At 44.2% G+C, this 23,128-nt stretch overlaps 1 protein-coding gene across 5 annotated transcripts in view; it reads right to left on the reverse strand.

Moving 5' to 3' along the window:
• Positions 1-22,202, reverse strand: part of nhsl3 (NHS like 3) — a 36,337-nt gene extending 14,135 nt beyond the window's left edge. For 4 of the 5 annotated variants that reach the window (XM_076754158.1, XM_076754157.1, XM_076754156.1 and 1 more), the window contains exons 1-2: positions 22,065-22,202; positions 20,993-21,392 (exon numbers count right to left, since the gene is read on the reverse strand). In XM_076754158.1, the coding sequence (XP_076610273.1) occupies positions 20,993-21,224 (232 nt within the window). In that variant the 5' untranslated portion in view covers positions 21,225-21,392; positions 22,065-22,202. Of the gene's footprint in view, positions 1-10,744; positions 10,975-20,992; positions 21,393-22,064 lie in introns of those variants that run through there. The other variant, XM_076754159.1, reaches the window with a different exon arrangement.
• Positions 22,203-23,128: the final 926 nt, after the last annotated feature.

Genomic DNA, 23,128 nt, shown 5'->3' on the forward strand with positions numbered 1-23,128 from the left:
ACGTTCAAAATGCAGAAGGACCCTGGAGTTGATGGGGAGAGACAGCGGGGCAGAGGCACCAGGAAGGAGACTGAGGGAAGGCGAGGAGGGCCGAAGAAAGAGGATGAGGAGAAAAGGGTGCGGGGTGGGGGAAGGACATAAATCACTGAGTACAGTAACTGTCGCTACCCAATGCACCAACCATGTGCATTTCTGATTTCCTCTGGGTGGCTGACAGAGCAAGCGAGATAAAGAGGGAACAAGAAAGGAAGAGAGTGGGCTGAATAGAAATGGAGAGGAGGACGAAGAGGGCAAAGGGAAAGAGAGAGAGGGATAAGTTACTGTCGAGCGCTGTAAGAAAACAGTTATGAAACAAAGAGCTTTGATAAAGTTGGGTTGGACTCTGGCCAGCTTCGACTTTGGTTAAGATTAACAAGGTCAGCCAGGTCAGAGCAAGACTTAAGTTATAGTAAATAAACATTTCAGCTACCATCTTGGCATGAATATACAAAGGTGAAACAAGACATCAGGCACCTTATTCCAATCCAGCTTCAAACTGACATATCGACATGTTACTCATCATAAGCTGAACTAACTCAACAAGCATTGTTCCTCAATGGTTTATATTGTGCTGTGTGTCTTCCTAACTTAACCCTGGTCTCTCACGCCCTCAGAAGACATCAGCTCTGTATTTGCTCCACTTCTTAATCCTGACCTGAAGCAGGTGGTGCACCTGAGCTGAGGTGTGTGACTGCACTTCAGAGACACACACACGCGGCTGAAGTAAGCTGCTGCAGCACCCACAGTGCTTAAAAATAGTAACTATCACTCTTTTTGGAACTATCCCTCTCTTCCCGATAAGGGGATTGTGGGTATTTTTCCTCAAGGAGGATGAGCTGTTTTTTTTCTCCCTGTCGTTCTAACTTAAAAGCTTTTTGTGAGCGCCAAACTGAAAGCTCTGTAAACACAGATACAGATATGGATGCCTCACAGCAGAGACACAGTCGACCCAGTGTTCACTACACTCATGTGCAGTCATAAAACAAGATAATAAATCTGTTTGTCGCAGATTGGCGTGGGAGTGAGCATAGGGTTCCTCTAGGTGACCCTGGAAAATTAGAGGGTATGAAGAGACACAAAGGCCTGTAGACAAAACCACCCTGAGAGAGGACGGACCAGGGTGTACGGAGTACCAGTGTAGCGAATACTGCAGTAAAAAAAACAAATAAAGTCTTAACTTATATCCTATGTGTTTCCAATTGTTACGTTTCCCCAGGAAAGAAAAACTGAAGGACAGGGGTCGCAAGTGGGAAACTAACAAAGACAGCACATAACCATGTCAAAAAAAAAAAAAAACCAAATAGGTGGACAGAAATATGAGCCCCTTGAATTCTAAAAGGCAGTGGGATTAACAATCCCTTTAGCTACCCGCTGAGTCTACCAAAATGATAGATAAACAAAAGAAAATGGGCTCAAAATGAAACGAAAGTGGGAGTCACTAGATAGAGGACAAGGGTGGACTGGAAAACACTCTTCCAAATAAACAGTCAAACTCATTCAGACCAAACTAGAACACGGAGAAAAAACTGAAGGTGTTGTTTCTCCAGAGACACACCACCAACCCAAGGCAGGGAAACCCAGCCTCCTTATGTAGCCTCCCAGTCATGCTGATTAGGATCAGCATCACCTGAGGGTTAAGATCACAGGTGCACCCACTAGCTCCTGATGAGCATGAGGCCTGTGACCTGGATCTTTCCATAACACCTCCCTCCAAAAAGACAACAAATCTAACAGGTTTATTGGAATTACACAAAAACAAACTCCCACTTCAACTCCCACTTCAACACAAACTTACATACGTGTTGCCCACACCACTAAATGGCTCAAGATATTTGGACAGGCCAGAAAACCATATTGTATCCAAATTCAATCAACTCATATAGCCAATACCCACTCTGGGTCACAGTAAACATTCTGTACACAATGCAGAGTCACAGAGACAGACGGCGATAACTTTACAAAACCCTGGAAAGCTTTACCTTTAGACAACCTTACATTAATAGTCAGTAATGTCACATGACCTTTCTGTTGGAAGGTTATTTGAGGGCATGTCTCCATAATGGTGAATGGTCTCATTTAGTGTGATTGATGAGCTAATGAGAGAACTTCAGCTTCCGCACAGACTCATCTCCTGGCAGGACAGGACAGGACGGGCCGACGCCCTTAAGTCTGATTCCTTTGTAGTACCTTAAATCCCTCTGAGGACCCAACTGGCTGGTTTGACAGTCTCAGTTAAAAAAAAAAAAAAAACATATTTCAAAAATGTCTTGCCATATACAGTGCAAGATTTTCTTAATTGTTTTGGTTTTACAATAATAAATATCAGTTTAAGGTTAATAACCTCAAATTTGGAGAAATTCACTTACTTGTCTAAAGTTAAATGTGAAGATTGATACCATTCTCATATCCGTCCATAAACATGAAGCTACAGCCAGTAGCTTGATTAGCTTAGCTTAGCATCAAGACTAGAAAAAGAAGGAAACAGCTCACTAATTAACATATTTAATTTAATTCTTACATAAGTCTTCTTGCAAAGCTAACCTGCTTGTGGCTATAACAAGAAAAAATATGCATATTTAGCAAAATGTTGTACTGTGCCTTTAAAGCAGTTTCAGTTAAGTCAGGATTTATACTTGAAGCATTGTCATATGTTTTGGAGAATTTAATTACCTCACCTCACTGCCAGACTGAAGATTTTAAGGCACAACTGCCTATTAGCTTGTTTTTTTAGCCTTAGGCTTTACCTCACTACAATTTTTCTTTACTGTATCTGAGTTCATCTGTGTCATTTCTGGCCATCATTCAAAGGACTTTCTTGAACTTGTGCAAGTCAGTGGTGTCATGGATTCACTAATTTATCCTGTTATCAAAAAGATTGAGGCTGATGGATGGATCCGTCACAGACCGAGACCCACAAGTCCTGGATTTCCACCATAAAACCTCCAATGACATAAAGACGCCTATTTCACAGGAAAAATTTGCTTCACATTTAGCAGCTGTTCAAACTCCTAACCTCCTTGACCTTTCCTCAATTGCTATAGCGACACAAAATCCAAATGTCACAGTCTGGTGTGTCGCGTTAGCGAATCAGAATGTATATCTGCATTTGACTTTGCTTTTCACCAAAATGTCATTTGAAACATTTCACGTTCTCGTCCTTGCCTGGAAGTTTGGAAAGATTTCCAGACATGGACTTTTCTGTGAGACAGTAATCCCTTGTTCTATTCTGTACATGGACGCTCAATTACAATGAGTTAAACTCATGTGATTCAGCCACACATCGCTGGAACACAGCGGAATGGATATAGAAGCTGTTAACAGTGGAAAGTAGTAAACTATGCCTTCAGGTTGAAGTGCTCCCTCTGTCACCAAGGAAATATTGATGTTTGCTTGGTCAATATCAAGTGTGCTGATGAGCAGCGAGGAGCAGAGATTACATGAAAAACACATCTGCTGACGTCTTAAGTGCTGAGCTGTGAGGTACAAGTGAGGACATAAACTTTAAATTCATTTGACGGTGTGTCATCTGAATCACACCGAACACATTAGGCCTGAACAGATGCGTCCTGTTTTCAATACACCGCAAGTGTAACACACACATAAATACACAGGCAGTGTAAGGATGAGTTTGTGCATCAGCGATATAAATGCTACAATGTGTTTGAGTGAGAGGTATGCAGACAATAAGGGTTGTGTGTGTGTGTGTTTGTGTGTGTGTGTGTGTGTGTGTGTGTGTTTGTGTGTGTGTGTGTGTGTGTGTGTCAACTTGTGCGTGTGCCTCCTGCCCACAGAAAACAACATCTCATTCTGCCAATTGTGAGCCTTCATCAAAGTCCCAGGAACACACTCCTCCTCATCACTCTTCCTCAGTGAAATCCCATTATGCACGGCCAATGAACTAAGCTTCCCTTTCGTAAACAAGTCGAAACCATTCTGACTGAATCAGTTTGGAAACACTTGTAAATCTGCGTGAAAAGACGACAGCGTGTTCGAGGAAACCTGCTGCCAAATGCTGGAGTACAAAAAGTGGCTGAGGCGGGCGCTGGCTCCACACCATCTGCTTGGCACAGATACTCGGCTCCCAAGAGGAACCTCTCCACCAACATGAGTCCAAGGTCCCCTGATGCCAGTGAGATGACATAACTTAAGTTGATGAGGTCACAGTGATTATAGCGGGTTAGCCGGTGTCATCAATCTGACTGACTGACACATATACACATACACACACCTACCTACAGGTGAACATAACCACTGCAAGACTCATGTAAAGGAGATTCTGTATGTATCATATCACTGACTCTAAATCTTACTGACCTTTATCTGAGCCCATAGTTCCTCTCTGAGCACAGCTAATGCATGTTTATGTTACAGTTAGTCCAAATATCTGATGGGGATTTTACTCAAATTCATCAGCGTCAGTGTGTAAAGGCTGCACTGAACCTCGTCTCAATCCGCTCAAAGGAGCGACTAATGGACCGAAGAGATTTCACTTTTGTAAAACTTTAGATCTAGGGAAGGTATAATGGCCTCAAATGCTGATTCTGAAGCTTCATAAAAGTTTTTGGAATAACTGAAAACCTGGTAATGGTCAAAGTTTCCTAATTTTTGCTTAAATAAATGCAAAAATATTGGCTTCAGTCTTGGCTTTCCAATCCGAGACAGAACAGACGTAATTATTGCAGTTTAGGAAACCAGATTTATTTTCATCAGTGTCAGAAGAGAACTCCAAATGAGCACTTTGGGTTTTATTTGATGCATAACTCAATTTGCGTGACATTAAATGGTTTGATACTGCTTTCTTCTCCATCAGCAGGGCAGGACCTGTTTAGTTGAGACTGTCACAAGTTTCACATTACAGATTGGACGCTGATGTTGGAAAATGAAACCGAACGTAAGCAATAAACCATGATTTTGTTCCTGTCTCTAAATGACAAACATCAAATCTGAACCAGGACTGGAGTTGAAACATGACCTTTGAATAGCAAGGTCACAATCAGGTCTATGTGTTTGTGTGTGTGTGTGTGTGTGTGTGTGTGTGTGTGTGCTGTTTAATGGTATGGTCTGATGCTTTAATTCAATTTAAGTGGTGATGCAGGAAGCTACTGCACTGAGCCCCATTATAGAGCGAGCCAAACACTGAGTCCTTTTATACTGGAGACACTGAGATCACTCTGACACACACTGAAGCTTAAGCATGGCTTATACATGGTCATAACCAGTGTTATGTCACATGAAATTAATGTTACTCAAACACAAAGCTCAATGACACAAGTTTAACAAGAGTCTTAAACTTAAAGCTGTACTAATTGATATTTTTGACCACTTGGGTGCAGCGTAACAAGCTGTAAACTCATAATATACAGCATTATCGCCTCTCAAAGTTGTTCTTGATGTTAGCAAACACTTGCATGTTTACCCATCCAGCAGACACATTGCAGAGCTGAGAACTGCAGAGTCGGGCGAAAAGAGTTTGTCAGTATGAGCGACCCATTTCACATTCCACACGCAAGTCATTTGATCCATTGCTCATGTGAAATTGTTGACGAGCGCAGCTTTAATTAAGCACAGTGCTGAAATGAAAAACGAATAGGTGGTGTAACGGATCACTGCCTTCAGGTAGTAATGGTGCTTTCTAAATGAGTAACAAGCCCAATGCTGCTCCTATCTCTGTGGCTGCAATAACAGGATTTCTTTCCCAGCCCAAGCTTGGTTGGGCTGAATTTGGGTCAAGTCATCACATAGCTAACTTATGAATGCTCTCCACATACACTTTCTTTTTTACATGCTTGAGACTTGCTAATGAGTTGTGGATCATTTAGTAGGAATTATCCTAACTTTAGAGTGCTCTGGAGATGCCGTCCAATGGTTAAGAAGTTCCCATGCTACATTTAGGACCAGAGTATGCAGACTAACCACAATTGCATGCCACCAAAAAGGTCCTTTCACTTTGAGTAAGACAATAAAAGTTACTACCGCTAAAGGGCATGAGAGGACAGGACAGAGGAAGAAAGTAAGTCCCTTCATCTCCAAAGAACTCGGGCGACTCTTTGGTGCAACAGGCCAGAAATGATGTTACAGGTGAAAAATTGATGAAGATAATTAAAACAGGCAGAGCCAAGGCAGGCAGTGCTGCCATTAAGGCCTTGAGAGCCTAATGTCACAGGAAGGAGGAGAGGAGTGATGAATGACTTTTCACTGACTTTAAACAGACCTCAGTTCAGACAAATTAGAAAGTTGTTCATGGAGAAGGCAGGGAAACAGAGGAAAGTAAGAAGACAGAACTGGTTGAAGAAGAACTTCCTCAGTCTTCCTGTTGTTTTGTCTCATGTGCCAGGAAATGCAGCCTCAAACTCAGACTAAAATAAGTTGTATATGTATGAGATGTACTGTACCTTTGGTGTTGCTCGCTCGGATGAAAAGCAGAGGAGAGCGGTGAGATGCACGGAGAGAAACAGCAACAGAACATAAAAGATCAGGGCAGGAAGAGGAGATGGGGTGAAGCGTAGGAGGGGTAGATAGCAGAGACGAAAAGTCATCTTGTCTTTATCCAACTGTGTGTTGCCTAAGCTCTCTGTGGGGAGTCAGTGGCACACAGAAAATGGGATCTTCAAAGGAGGACCAAGACGAGAGCGTCTTAGCCCTGCTTACAGAAATCAAAAGGCTTAGGCGAGCCTTACCCAGCAGGATAATGGAATATGGAATATCACACCCCGCACAAGATAGTCATAATGAAAATGGCAGGGAAATCTGCTGCCAGTCTTGTTCTCGAATTATACACAGCCCCATACAACATGTCCCTCTCTTCTTCCCTACCCATTGTATCCTCCAGTCTAAAGTCACCTTCTGTCAGCTCTGCCTCCCTAATTCTGTCATCAGTTTTCACTTTACTTCATCTCTCAATCCCTCATCGTTCCTCAAAGTCCCAGTTTTTTCCATTTTTCGCAGTCAAAGGTGAGCAGTCAGAGCAAATCTTACTGCGTGTACATTCGAATATCTCCCCTCTGGAATGCTGGAAGATAAACAACCAGCCAACAATCCAAGGTCAACAAGATAACAGGATAAAAGAGGGGAAGCGGAGGGGAGTGTGGAAGAATGAGGTATAAGGCAGATAAGGTGTGTGATCTCAACAATATGTCCCGATATTTCAGTTTCAAGTTTACAGTGAAGCTGGATCATTGTGACATCTGATCTTAGTGCAGAGACACAGTGAGTCAGTTTATCCTGCGATGAAAGCCAGCTGAGGTTCTCCCTGCAGAGTGGACACTTATGAGGAAGTAATATGAAACATCTGGAGACCAACCAGCTGCATCGCATGAGTTCATGAAACCTCAAAAGGACCCGAGAATGAAATGATGACAGTGCAAAGAGGGTCTGTGTGTGTGCGCGCGCGTATTTGTGTGTGTGTGTGTGTGTGTGTTGCTCCCTCTGCGTCACTGACCACCTGTGGATGCAGCAAAGTGAGTTCATAGTGAGCTAATCTTATCCACTGCAGCCACTGTCCTGGTGCTCACACCACCAGATGAATAGGCATCTTTGTGACTTTGAGCTGGCAACATCTCAACTCGTCTTTTAACAGTGTGTGTGTGCGCAGAGAAACACATGCAGTCATTGGTAACTAATAAGGAAACGGCTGAGTTGATAGTATGGCTGAGCCAGGTGCAAAAAAATCTAAGCTGAAAAGTTTTAAAGCATCTAGTTTCATATTTGTAGTCACCAAAAAGAACAATTTCTCTGTTTCTACTTTCTGTTTTGTGTAATAGTAAAATGAAAGATTTGGGGTTTGGACTGTTCTGTTATAAACATTTTTACTATTTGCTGATATTTTACAGCCCAAACAATTAATTAAGAAAAGAACTGGTGGACTAAAACCCTAAAAGTGACTCTTCTTCAGCACTTCTCTGGGTGTCCCTTCATGATGGAGCCACACTGCTTGACTATAGATGTTTGCAGTCATCGCCGGTTTGCAGGGTCACACCTCAATGAGCTCACACTGTGTGAGGTTTAACGACCAAACTTTCAGAACACGTGTTATAATTGTTTAATTATCAAATCACAGATTTGGACACATCAGCATCCTCCTGTAAAATGAACTTGTCAGCGACTGAGAAAAAGCCAACGTCAAGGAAAAATGCCCCCATGGATGACCTTCACCAAAAATACAGAATACGTGAGGCACCATGGCACTCCATGTGTGACATCCAGTCGTTTTCCAGTCTGTTAAGTGTTGTATTTCCCGTCATAAACAACCTCTCAGGTGTTTGCGAAGGACACAGGCGGGGTTTCTGGTTTGGAACATTGCCAAAACCACCGACATGACACATATTTCAGGAGCACAGAGTGAGGATCTCGTCGTCTCCTGCATGTTTCATTAGCCTGCTACACCTAAAAGCTGTGTTACTGCAGCACAGAGACACAGCGCACCGTGTGGTTGCTGCCTTTTCTGTGGCTCTTAGCGAAGGTTTACTGGTAAATGAATAACATCAACAAGTTGGAGACAACTTTGAGGAGGTTTGCATCGATACAGCTGCACATAAACACATGTGCAATTATAATTCTATGTAATACAACACACTCTTTCCTTCTTTCTCTTTCTCAATCTGTCTTAATTTGGGAGTACTGTGTGGCAAAAAGCAGCTACAATCACCTCAAAAAACGGGAATTCAGCCTCATTTCAAGAGGCTCTGAGAAGTCGTGTGTTTGTGAGCTGGACGGGTGCCCATGCGTAAGGAAATTGGCTGGAATGTAGGAATGCATTCACACCCCAAGTGTCTGAATAAACTCCCCATGAATGAGGCGGTGAATACAGGAGGACAGAAGACGACAATCGCACACACCCACACAGACGTCGACCACCCTGACAGAAAATGAAATCAAGATGTGTTTGTATACACATACATTCATTATCTATCGTTTTTTGTTTTTTTTTTTGCAAGCCTCAGGGAACAATTTTGGCCATACTGGTGAAACAAAAGATGAAGCTGATCTGAGCCATCAAGGCAAACATAAGTGAACCTTTTGTGCAAAATATAAGCTACAATATGAAACATTTGTATTTCTCTCATCTGAAAGTCTGACGAAAATAGAAAACAACCCCACAAGCAAAATGCAGGCCTGTCAAGAATTGATTCGTCTTGGTCTGATTGTTATGGCTGTTCGGTTCCAGCTAATGTTGGTAATATTTCATGCGGTCTAACGACACAAGCAGATAGATGCATTTGGTAATATTCTAATGCACCGTTTCCAGCTAATGGCCATAAACCACGACAACCATCTGACAAAAGAGACAACACAGATCTGTGGCAGTTTTGTGGTGGACAAATTGTTCTTCAGCATCTGTTCAGCCTTTACACCACAGCTTGAAGCAAACATGTTGTAACATATGGACATATTTTCTCAAACTTAGCCTCCACTGTGTGTAGGCTTACATTTATTTATCAGTCTGACTTGTGCCTTAGAAATGCTTTCATAGGCCATCGCAGTAGCTCACCTGGTGGAGCGTGTACCATGTTTTAAGGGTGAGTGCTTACTGCAGCAGAGGCCCCTACCAGAACCATGGCAAAGGCTGTCACCTGGGTCTCCCTGGTATCCTGATGACCCAGGCGACAGTCCTTGCCAAGGCACTGGAAAACATGCCAGAGCAATATTCAAAATGAAAGCGAAATCATAGTGACACTCTGTTTGCCAGATCAAAACAACAGCTCAACTTACAAAAACTCAAACTGGATGGATTCAGGTGCGTATTATTAAAGCAGCAAAAATGTCATTTTTTGCCAATGGGGGCTGCTGAACAAGCTGTAAGCAAACTACTGACTTACTATTACCATTACTACCTTAAAGTTTCTCCTGAGTGAAACATCTGGCTCTGTACTTGCTGAATGCTCCACTATGTTCACCAGTTAGTTGTTCCATTTGTCTGCTGTGACTGGAAGGTTGATTTAAACAGAGTAAACTGAAAAAACGAGCTGAGAGACTAAAAAAGGACAGAAAACATGAAACAGAGAGCAACACCTGAGAAACAGAAAATGTCAACAATCTCATCACATTATCTGACAATCTGTCTGTGGCGGTGAGAGCTGGTGCTAAACCTGTTTGTCTGGTGGTTTTTGTTGCTCCAGGGACAGTTAACAGAGACAATTGGACAGACTAAGCTCTGTTTTCCATTGCAGGTATAGTGGTCTGGCATGAACAGCTAACACAATCATTGAATAATACCTACTCTTAGCCACAAGACCACACATACACACACACCCATACACTGTGGCACTGAGGTCCAAGGAGGTTTGGGGGAAAACAGCAGTAAATTAAGAGCCTGCCTTAACTTAAATTTCTGTTACCCTGCTCACCTGTCAGCAGGAAACAAATCACTGGAACAGAAAATACACACTCCTGCCCACACACAAGCTTTCTTCTGCACACTTGTGCAATAAGCAGGAAGCCTTGAAGCTGACTAAGTTAAAGTCAGCATGGGAATATTGTCACTCTGCGTCTAAAAAGCTTACTGTAGGAACTAATTCACACACACACATGACCACACACCCACAGCCATGCACAGCCAGCGATATGAGTTATCTTCTCAAACAGCTCACAATCAAATCCGATTTTACAAATATGAATAAAATGCTGCTTTCTCAACAGTCTTTCGAGAACATGCCGACATTTATGACAACTGATATCTATTTATCCACTCCAGATATCCTCCTCTTACCTGTCTTCAGTTTGTCTGGACGTCCAAACAGCCATGAGCCTTTCAGTGTTTGCCGGCTGGGGCTCGGGGACGGGTGTGCAGAGTTTTTCTCTGTCTGGACTTTCTTCTTCTTCTGGATGGTGTTTCCCATTTTGGGGCAGTCCTGAAGCCCCTAAAGGGGGTCTTTCATCTCGTCTCCCTGTAACATTACATCTGTTTTCCTTCTCTTAGGACCTTCCCACAGTCCCTCGCTCTCCAGCATGAAAACACACCCTGAGTCAAAGTCAGTACCGAGCTCCTGAATCCCTGTGGTCAAACAATTCCTGCTGATTCAGTCCTGCTGACACACACACACACACACACGCACACTACGATATAGTGTATGAGTGCTAAAGACCCACTGACACCATTCCTACTAAACAAACACACTCCAGCTCTAAAGCTACCTCTCTCTGTCTCTCACACACACACAGATTCAGCAAACAAAAATACAGCACAAACACACAAATCAGTCCTATTCTCCAAGACACTGACACACTTCAAGTCCTGCACATCCAGCTGCTGAAGCAACGGCAGCATCCAACACTGACAAGCTCACTACCAAGTGTGTGTATGCGTATGTGTGTAAGTGCCCCTCCCACTCTCTGCCTCTGTGATCGCTGAGCTCGCGAGCCGAGCGCTCGCACAGCTGAGCATTTTCAGTGTCGGAGAGGGGTGAAGACACAAACACACAGATACACACACGTTTATCTCCATCATATATAGATTATGGGATGATTCACTTGTCTTTCTCTCATGGTTAATGGCATTCTTTAGTGTGCACCTCCCATCATTTCCTCTTTTAGCAAGCAGTGATCACTTGTCTTTATTCCAAGCTATCATAAGCCCACCTGACAGATCCTGTCAACACAATGTGGTGATGGATAAAACACAGATTCCTCTCTCTCTCTCTCTCTCTCTCACACACACACACACACACACACACAGGAACAGAGCAGTATATCGGTGGTGTTTATGCATATAGGAATAAGTGACAAAAAGAGGGAATAAATACTGAGATAAAGGCAAGAGTGGAAACTAAAAACAGCACAGAGATGCTCAATAATTCACGTGATCTTCACAGGTGCAGCTCTCCTGTCTGGCACCTTTTGAAATTCACACACACACACACACACACACACACACACACACACACACGCGCGCACACAAATATGAATGTACTCATGCTCTCTGTGACGTAGATAAAAACTGGAAAGAGCAGGATAGATGCCAGTCAACCGGTCAGACAGATCAAAGCTTGGTTTGTGATGAGAACATTCCAGCTATGCTTAGAGGAAATACAGATGCTGAGCCATATGGGTGAGTTGCAGAAACAGGGATGATGGGGAACATCCAGAGAAGAGGCAGTGCTTAACAGAACGCTCACACAATAATGTCAGACGATATTCAGGAAACACAAGGAAGCAAATAATGAAGATGGAACAGTGAGCAAAGACAACCCCCCGAGCCTTTACTGTAACTCGTCATCTTCCTCATTCCTTGTGTTCTGTTCTCCTCTGCCTCCTCCCATTTCCCTCTACCCCTTCAAAATGAACATGATCGAACAGTGTTGAGCTGTGCCTGAATATCATGATGACTTGGTGAGATATGTCCCGCGGTGATGATGTCATGCCCTTTGCCGTAGCTAAATGTGGGTGACACCGGTGTCGGAGCTTGCGGATCGATGACAGTCACTCATAACGAGACATGTGGAGGAAGAGAAATGACTTGCATACCATCAGCTGAAACTGAGATTCCTTGTGGGAACAAAATGGAGGAGGAGGAGGAAGAAGGCAGTGTGATGATGAGGAGGAAGAAAATGAAACCACACGCTCCTCATCATGGTCACACTGCCTACGTTTCTTCCCATCCCTCCATCCCCCATCCCCTCTCATGTGCAGAGAACTGCTGGAAGATAAAGAGCCTCCAATAAAAAGCAGATTTACTGACTGCAGGAGTCGCGAGGAGGAATTTACAATCCCTTGTTTCTCTAGAAGAGGGATCGATTTGGGGTCTGAAGAGCAAGAGGAGTCACTGGGAATTTCCAGATATGAGTCTGAAAGCTTACAGTACACGCACATGAACGCATCTGCATGAGAGAAAGAGAAATGTGAGAGGATGATATCACTCAAGCCTCCCATTGCAGAGTGTAAAACGATCTGCAATAAAACGCTCAGACACAGAGATGCTGCCTCGTAATGCAGCCCCACCAGAACCACACCCAGTACATTTGTGCTGGTGGACTACTGCGAGCCCACTATCTCATCTGTCACAGAGATGAGAGTGCACTTAGAAAGTGTGTGCATGTGTGTCGGATGCTCTGTACCCTGACTTCACCTACGAGCTGCAATACATCGTGCCAAACATGCCCTAGATACATTTAAATAGAGTGAGATCAAAGTGTGTGTCATTGTCAGGAGAGATTTTAGGGTTTGACAGCTGCATGGCAGTCAAAGGAGAGCATAGCAAGCCAGTGTGTGTGTGTGTGCATGTGACCGTGTGTGTGCATATGCATGTGTACATTAAAGGGCATTTGTGCAGTGGATTGCAGTCGTCAGTGAATAGTCGTCAGGGAAAATGCTTGTCAGGCTGATCATCACCAGGGCCTCAAGACAGGATCAAGGAATCCACCTTTCTAAATGTTCCTGTGTGCACTTGCATTGTTGAGTGTGTACCCAAGGTTGGGAGGCCTGACAAGTTGCAAAATAAAATACTGGCATTAAATCGGCATTGACCTATATGGCATCAATGGCGTCTTTTTCCCTTAGTGCAGTTCTTTACAGCAATTTTCACATTTAGTGAATCTGTCACCGTCAGCCCAGCACTCCCACCTTGTGGCAAGGCATAGCTATGACAATAAAAGCCCTGAGGGCATCCAGTGACAATAATCAATAACATCCAGACCTGCAACAGTTTCAAACAGGGACCTGCAGCTGCAGTCTAACCGGTGCCACCCACTGGCACCCAAAGAAGATGCAGATGTCATGATGCCACTGTGCGCCATCTACAGGCAAGGAAAGTGGGACAACTTTTTCTTTATCTGACCTGCTGCTTGTGAGCGTGTATGTGCGTGTTTGAGGTATCAGCTTGCAAAATGTAATGAGTTCTGTGAACTGCAGCATATTTTCTGCTGAACACTGGGAAAAGGACAAAGTTCACACTGCTCTAAATGTCACTGTTCGCCCTCTGTGCTCCTGGTTAGTCAAAAGATTGAGGGGATGCCATTCTGACTTCGACTAAATGTATTAAGAAATGAAGAAAACTGTAAGAATATCTCAACACTAGAAGTTTTCTATTGACAAAGTGTTTGGTGCGCAGCTTTGGAAACCCTCCCTCCAGCATCAGATTTGGGGGGAGCTGTGTCCCAAAATGTCTGTAACTTTCTGAAACCAACAATCCAACTGTCACAGCAATTCAAGCAGGGAGCGGCCAGCTGTGTGGAGGAAGGAGAGTGAGCAGGGTTTGAACTCCTCCCTCCAGCTCTATTCTTTCATTTGCTACACAACTATTTCTGTCACTTTTTGTGTTTACCACTCAGTGCAACTACTGTTAATGTCTTCCAGGAGAGATTGTCTGAAAACAGTTATCTTGCCCCTCTCTCTGACAAATCTGGCTTTTCACCCCTTCTTTGAGTTAAGCCACTCAAATAAGGTGTTAATGGTTTGCCTTCCGACATGTTTGGACAACACGTGGTACAAAGCAGCTCTTTTCCAGCGTTGCCCAGCCCTCGGGCCTCTTATCTGCTGGTCATGTGGCTGAAAATGCCTTGAAGGAAAGCGACAGAAATAGAAGCTACAGAAAAGATAGGTTTGAATTCTATTAATACACACAGGATACAGGTGCTAAACGTAAATGTGCATCTGCAGCTCTAAATTCCTGCTGCTGTGACTCTCCCTTCCTTCTCGTTAGTGTGGAGAATTTGCAGCCTGCTAAATATAAATATGAGTTTGAGCCTGTGAGGCTACAAGAGGCCAGTCACATAATATATCACAGTGTAGCACTGCAGCTGAAATCGCAAACAATCAGAACATATATGGTGCCAAACGTCACTTTACTCGAGACTGAGCGAATTCCTCAGCTGCTTTGTCATCGTCTGATCTATTCTTCTCCTCACAGAGAAAAAAGTCAGACAGACAGAACACGCAGCTGGATCAGGTAAACAGTGTTCAACAGGTGTATCTATTACAAGGCGTTATGTAAGAGGAGCCACACACACACACACACAATCGCACAGTCTTGAGGGTAAAATCAGTTGTATATCCATCTGTATACGGACTCCCACTCCCTCATTCCCACGTTGATGTCTTCCAGCTGCTGCCCTGCCACATCAAACACACTCCATGTCCTATAAAGCAACCCATTAGCTCTTATTCCATAAACATACCTCTGGAGGAAAGCACTGAGTGTTGAGTGCAAGTAATTTTAGTAACCCCTTCCGAGGTACCAAGTATGTATAAATACACACGCAGACACACAAGTGTAAAGGATGGTGAAGTGAAACCGAGTGATTTTTCAGTCAGATCTACAATGTATTTTTACATTTTCTGTGTGTGTGTGTGTGTGTGTGTGTGTGTGTGTGTGGACGGCTGTATCATCACGAGTGTGAATTTAAATCTGGTTAACACAGACGTATGCAGAGTGGGGGAGCTGTGACCTCAATTCTTATGACGCTTTCCTATTCGTTCTCTTTCATCTCCGTGCGCTCTTCATTGTCCCACTCTGCTGCAACACATCTCTGCATGCTGCTCGGCTGTATATCCTCACATTAAACGTGACCTGCAAGACGATTTGTGCTTCACGCCGACATCACAGTCGGACCCCTTTGTTGCCTCGCAGTATTGCTGCCACAGCAACGTGCTCCTCTCAGTACCGCTGCCTGGGAGACGTTTACCTTACCTGCGTGGCTTTAGGTTTGCGGTGATGGATGAGGGTTGGAGGTATCTGCTTACCCAGGTAAAATTACCTTGGGCATGAAAGTGTGTGCATGTAGTTGTACTTGCCACACAGTGAGGACAGGAGCAAGCTTTTAGCCTACAGAGTGGGGACATTTTTGGAAAGTGAGGCCAGTCCTCTCAACTGCAAAGGACTGTTTGAGAGTGAGGGCTTGGTTTGAAGGTTTAGGCTAGAATTAGGTGCAGGTTACAGTTGGGGTTAGCCAACTAGTTGTGATGGTTAAGCTCAGATTAAGGTGCTAAGGAATGCATTATGCTAATGTGGATCCTCACAAGGATAGAAGTACAAAGTGGTGTGTGTGCTTGTGTGTGAGCGGTGAGCGATGTTCGCAGGGAACATTGCGTGGTGGCATTTAACTTTCACACTCCTCCCTCTCTGCCCCGTGCCTTTCTTTGCCCTCCACTCACTGCCTTCATCCTGTCAAGCTGTATTAAAGTAGCCCTGAGTTGTGGCCTGTAATAGAGCTGAGGCTGTATACAATGTTCTCTATGTAATGAGATGTTTGCTCTTCAATTACTCTGCTAGGTCTGTAATCTGCATTATAGTTTGTGAATCTACACACCCTGACTGTGTTTTGTGATGTGGCAGCCACACACACACACAGGCACACGCACACTGGCACACACACGCACACACACACACACACACACACACACACACACACACACACACACACACACACAAACCCATGCAGATGAAGAAAGCCAAAGAAGGAGATCTATCACGAACAAGGTTTGCATTTGTGACACAATGAAAAGTATTCTCAAACAGACACATACACACATGACTTCACAGATGCAAGAAAACAATGACTACACACACTGACGCACACGCGGAATCTCAGGGATTGTGCAAAATGACCTCACCGCTCAAACAGCCAGCAGCTGAAGATGGGCCGTGCTGGACAAAGCAGGTAGTTGCGGGGGCTCTATGTACGCCCTTGTGTGTGTGTGTGTGTGTGTGGAGGTGATGTAATGAGTGCTGGCGCTGAGTTGGCGCCACCCTAAGCCCAGCAATATGCTGCTGACACACAAGCACAGAGATACCCTCTGATACAGGGTAGCACTCGGTCACACACCCTAACACAGCCCTGCAGACGTCCACACACGACTTTAAACACACGCCGATTACACAATAATAAGCAGAGGAGGCCAACACACCCACGGCAGCGCTGAAAAGAGGGTATTAAGCAATCTGAGAAGCAAATCAAAAACAGTAATATGCTGTAATGAATAGGCAAAGAGACTGAAAAATCTGACAGAGACATAGGTGCGTGTTTGTGTATGTGTGTGTGTTTGTGTGCTAAGAAGTCGCTCTAATTAAAAAAGCATTGAGAGAGTGTTCTCTAAGAGTCCTCTCAAGGCTGAATGGGGCATTGTGATTCGTTGTAATCTCTCCTCTCCATCGCATAACTCCAGGTCCAATCTGGCATCCAGGCTACCACGCACACACACACACACACACACACACACACACACACGCGAACAGACCTTGACACACACACACACACACACACACACACAAACCGCCCTGATGCACGGCTCCCAGGAATTCAGCAGATCAAAGAGTGTTTTTTTTTTTTTTTTTTTTTTTTATGAGAGGAATCTGTAAAATATAGCCGGCAGTCAGTGCTGGACTGCGGAGCTCTGGATCACGGTGGAGAAGATCTGAGCCACTCATACAGGGATGACAAAGCCAATGTAAACCCACCAACAAAGATATATTATCCTAAGAAGGACATGTCACTGCAGCAGAAACTAGAAGGTGAAGTAGCTCACAAAGAGGATGGGGTGTAACGGTATGTGTATTCATCCTGAACCGTTGATGCCTGGTTCAGTATGCAACTTCCCTGGTTCGGTACATCCTGTGATCCAAACAATTACTGCCAACACAGCTGTTTATGTCACAAGCATGGAGGAGAAATTCTAGTGCACAAGTTTTATCCAGAAAGTCTGGGCAGAGCATCAGTTGTTGTCTATCAGTTGTAGCATGGTTGACCCCAAAATCAAGATACATACCGAACCATGAGTTTTGTGTAACGTTGCACCCCTACCAGGAGAGGATAGAGTAGGTTTTTTTGGGCTAGAATTCTTGAAACATCATGTGAAATGTCTGTACACTACAACAAATCTGCATCTCATCAACCTAAACCATGTAAAAAACTGATGATGTGTCCGAAGTTGTTTCCGTGTGGAAAGGACAGGATAGCAGGGGGCACTGCTTAAGCTTATGTCAAAGATGAACTTGTACAAGTAAGCAATGCTTTTGTTTTGGAAATGGGGAAAAATGACTAAACTAATAAAATGTATGGATTAAAAATATAGTCATATAGACCCAGCAGTTAGACATGGGCACCACGCTGATGTGTGTGAGCACATGTACAATAATATGTGTCTGTGTGACGCTTTTCTCTGTACAGACTTATACTTTGTCTCGTCAGGTTGGTAAAGTCACCCAGTGGGTTGAGGAAGAATGAACCGCAGCAAGAGGAAAATAATAATAATTATTTACTGCTGCGAAAACAGGCTTCCCTCACTTTCTGTGTAGGAGACAAAGTGCCAGAGAAAACAAGGCAATCCAAACCTAACAATTTGTTCACACACACACACACACACACACACACACACACACACACACACACACACACACACACATACACAGGTGAGACAGAAAGCACCAGCTGTTCATGCTGCTGAAACAAGGAACAAACCGTGCTGTCAAACGACATGATTGTTCCTTTTGTTAGAATAAGCCACCTGTGTGTGTTGACAGCAGGTTCACTTAATGACAAGACCCAGTCAACAGTTCATGGATTTAAGGTGGAGAGGGCGTCATCATCAACATCTTCAGTTCTTCTCTCAAACTTTGAACTGCTTAAACTAAAACAATCCTGATCACTCTGACGGAGCTCAGGATTGATCCATACGGGCTGCTTTAGCACAGCCAGTTGCACTGCATAAACCTGGAATCTGTGCACAACAGCTGACCTGTGTCGATGTGTAGCAGAACACAAAACATGAATTACAATCAGATCCTGCCCAAAGCTACAGCCGCTGTGACACGTGCATAAAGCTGTGGACGACAAACACAACAACAGGACTGGTTGTGAACGACATTTCTGTAAGATTCAGAAGTCAATCTAACACGTTTCACACCTGCCTTAGATTGTGACTCAGCAAGACACATGCTCATTTTTATGCTCTCTGCACTTTTCATTATGAACCCATCTCTGTTCTGAAAGGTGGAGAACAGCAGTGGAACTCCACTCGCTGTGAACATAACTTAACTGATCTTATAATAGCTTTATCCATGGCCTGAACTGTGGGTCTTGTTATGTGCAGCACTATGTTCTGCTCCTTCCTCTGATGCACCATGATAAGTTCTGCTCTGTGAGATTAAAATACCAGTTTTGAGGTCAGAAATATCTGAGGGGCTGGGCTCAAAAACACTCAGCGGCCCACAGGACCTACATTACGGACCCAAAGCTCTGGCACCTCGCTCATAGCCGCTGCGCTCGCTGCTGCTGTTGACATGAACTCAAATGAGACAAGGGAACAAATCAGCTGTCTCTCAGCTTTTGGGGGAATCTGATGTTGTGTCAAATATTGGGAAGGACCAATCCGTGGTGGTTACACACATGCTGTCATGTCCAACTTTCACCTCCTCATTCAATCAGTCAACACACAAACTAAGACAGTACACTTAGTTACCTTGCAATAAATGCAACCCGAAATGCTGCAAAACAGTGAGGGAACACAGCGAATGAGCAGGGACCTCAGTCACACTGCCTCTAAGACACTGCTAAATCTGCGACTCCTGGCTGGCTGGATGTTCACGATCATCTGCCATCTGTTTCTTGGACGTGCTCGACAGTGTTCCACTTTAGTATTAAAATCAGAAAATCACTGACACAAAATGCCAAAAACGATGGTTCCCACACAATCCTGCCATCAGCCTTTGACCACATCCTCTGCTGGGGAATTATTAGCCTTACTACTAGTTAATCTTTGGTTTCAAATGGAGTCACTGTCTGTTACCCATCCATCCACTCATAGTTCTCAATAGCCCTTACAAAACCACAATGTATGGCATAAGAAGGGATCATGGAAGTCCCTTTTAGGTGGAATGAGCACAAAAACCACAAGACCAAAAAAGTTCAGAAAGACTGCAAATCTGGATTTCCAAGAGTTGTTGGACAGTTACTACAGTAACGCGCACACACAATGACAGAGGAGAAAGGGATGGCTTTAGCGGTGGAACAAAAACAGGAAACGGGGACTGTGGGTAATCTCTGTGCTGCCGACCAAGCAAACGCATCAGTAAACAGAAAGAGGGATTAGAGCCCTGTGTCAGTCTACGTGTGTGTGTGTGTGTGTGTGTGTGTGTGTCACTTTTGCCAAGTTTTAAATGCACAGACTGATGTCCTGATGATAACAAACCCCTTTTACCTTTCCATCTTAATCCAAGAGTCAACACATTTATCCGAAACATCATGACCGTACAGTCTGTGATCATGACAGACAAACAAGAGGGAATTATACGGTAGAGTTGCCAAACAAGGAAACCGTGGCTTCAAAACTCTGATCCTCAATTACACTGAGCCATGACAAGGAAAACACATAGTGACAGAACTTCTGTGTGTCTCTTATTAGAGGCAGATTAAGTTTTTAATCCATTTTAGGGGAACTGTGTTGACAGTGAAACAACAACTTTGGTATTTTACGATGCAAAAGTTTGCCTTGGTATATTTGGATTTTGTTGAAAACGCCTGCCGGCTGTGGAAAAATGCTAAAGATGAGGTTGCTCTGCAGAGCTGAGATCCACTCCCTCTTAACGGCTGATAGTTCTCTCCGGATTCGTCACTACAAGCAACAGCTTTCACATTACATGTAGTCATTTGATCCATTGATAGTGTAAAAACATTGATAAGTGCTGCATTAATAATATCACAGATGTATAATATAATGGGATTCATTCAGACTCAGCCTTAAAATATGCTTTTTCATGTTCATAAATGCAGACTAAACCACAATGAGTGAATTTCATTTTTCCCTTTTTTCGTCAACCTGACATTGAATGAGCCTTTTGTGGCCACAGAATATCAAAAATGTGTAAAAGCATCGACATTTTAAGTCTTTCTATTTTCTAGGGTGTCACTTTTGGTGATCAAGGGGCCAAAGTTTCTTGTATTGTCTTACCTAATGTCACCTTATATAGAAGCAACAGCTGAGCACCTATTATTAATAAAGGTTAAGTGTAATATCTTGACCAACTCACCTTTTGCTGGTTCATGGTTCTGAAGTCCCACTTTGGCATCCGTCACACCAGTAGCAGTTCGGTTCAGCCCATTGGTGATGCTCTTCTTCTTCCGGCTCCCCTTTAACCAGCTGAAGGCATGTCCCAGGGAGCTTCCCGGCTTCTTCTGCCCACGCTGAGCCCTCGCCTCTCTGGCTAAGATCTCAGTGATGTCCCTGGGCACCAGGTCGCCTGTAGACCTCCTCCGGGACATCCTGGAGGTCCTGGGAGCTGAAGGCCCGCTACCTCCACCTGGATCAGTTTGTCTTCTGTCGGGAACAAGTCACAGGATCTGAAATCGCCCTGCTCTCCAGGGTGTGATGAACCCCTCTGTCCCTCTTTGGCCTCACCCAGTGTCTCTGTTTTTCCTGTCTGTCACCACCTGGGACAACAATGAGATCAGCAGGATGAGAGGGAGTGAGGGCGAGATGGAAAGACAGAAAAAAAGGGCAAAAATGAAAGTCGGAGGGAGGGCAGAGTGTCATGAGAAAGCAAGAACAAGATAAGGAAAAAGAGCGGATTCATTAGAATAGGCAGATTAACTGGAATAAGTCAAACTCGTATAGGATTATTACAAAGTAAAAAGGAAAAATACAAGGATTAAACTGGAAAATAGAGCAGCCTAACCGTTAACAATGTATCAAGAACATTCCCACATTGTCCTACTAAAGTTTTCCCTCCACTCTCCCCCTTTCTCTGTTCTCTCATTTTTGTGTATGTAGAGAAGCCCCAGGGAGGAGAGCTGGACCTTTGCAGCGTCTATGCATGTGTGTGCGTGCGTGCATGTGTGTGTGTGTGTGTGTGCATGTTTGACATGTGGTTCACATCAGCAGAAATGTGTGCATGGCTGAGTTAGAGAAGAGAAAAGGGCTCATTTCAATAAAACCAGCAGAGGAAAAAAAAATACTTCTAATGCATACTATCTACTGCATAAAGACGCATTTAAAGAACACTGATGAACACATGTACTTCCTCTACGTGTCCTCGCATTAGCAAACAATGCAAAACATTTGCTGTAAAATAGTCAGACAGGACATAACAGTACAGAACTTACTCAGCGAGCGTGCTGTCCTCTCCTCCGCTCCCCTTTTCTCTCAGCCTGAGAACAGCTTTGTGGAGCATGTGTGTGTGTGTGTGTGTGTGTGTGTGTGTGTGTGTGTGTGTTTAGCAGAGTGAATGAAGCTCCATGCTCTCTGTGTCCCTCCCTCTGTATGGGAGCCAGCCTCTCCTCCCACCTCTCACAGTGTTGTTAGGAGTTAGCCACACCATTCCAGCGCTAGTTGCCTCTCCTCACGTTCCAGACAGCTGGTATTCAGCATTTCAGCTTCAGCATGGACTCCCTCACTTGAGCTGCACGGGTCATTAGTACTTTCTTGTCCTGCCATTGGCTTTCCTTTTGTCCTTTCTCCTAGCCTCCTTTCCGGGGATCAGGTGCAGTCACCGCAGTCTCCCTGAGGATGGGAGCCCCTGGGTCACGAAGCATTGTGGCAGCTAGGACAGAAAAATACACTCCATGAAGAGCTGTATCCATAGATAGATTACTCTTTAAGACAGAATAGGAGCCTGACATAAATCTTGTGTAGCTTTCACAGAGGGTGAAAGGTGATTTAAAAAAAAAAAAAGAAGCAGAAGAAGAAGAAAAGGAAATCTGATGACAAAGATCCTGGGAACTACTGAGCAGCTCAGTATTAGAAGGTGCAGGGGTGCAGCTGTTTTTTCTGCAGATAAGAGGGAGTGGCTCTTTCCTGTCACTGTGCAACCAGGTGGAAACCCGAAACCCCCATTTAAACATGACACACACTCACTCACAGACACACACAATTAGACGGACAGGTAAGGGCGAGTCACAAGGGGCTCGTTACCTTCAAGTCGTGTCCAGTTGTACTCAACTTCAACATACAAGCTCTGCCACTGAACTCTGAAGTCAGTTTCAAATTGCAGCGTGGTGACGACCAGACAAGCTGACATCACTCTACGTGTGTGGGTGGGTGAGGGGGGGGGGACACTTGTCAGAAGTGGGTGGAGTGCAAATGTGAGTGCGTGTCGTGGGACAGGCTCGTCTGGTTGTGATGTGGATAGGGCTCACTGGGGTAAGGAAGGGGAGGCAGGGGGACAGAA

Source organism: Chaetodon auriga, chromosome 17 (genome assembly GCF_051107435.1).
Source record: "Chaetodon auriga isolate fChaAug3 chromosome 17, fChaAug3.hap1, whole genome shotgun sequence".
Classification (NCBI taxonomy): Eukaryota; Metazoa; Chordata; class Actinopteri; order Chaetodontiformes; family Chaetodontidae; genus Chaetodon; species Chaetodon auriga.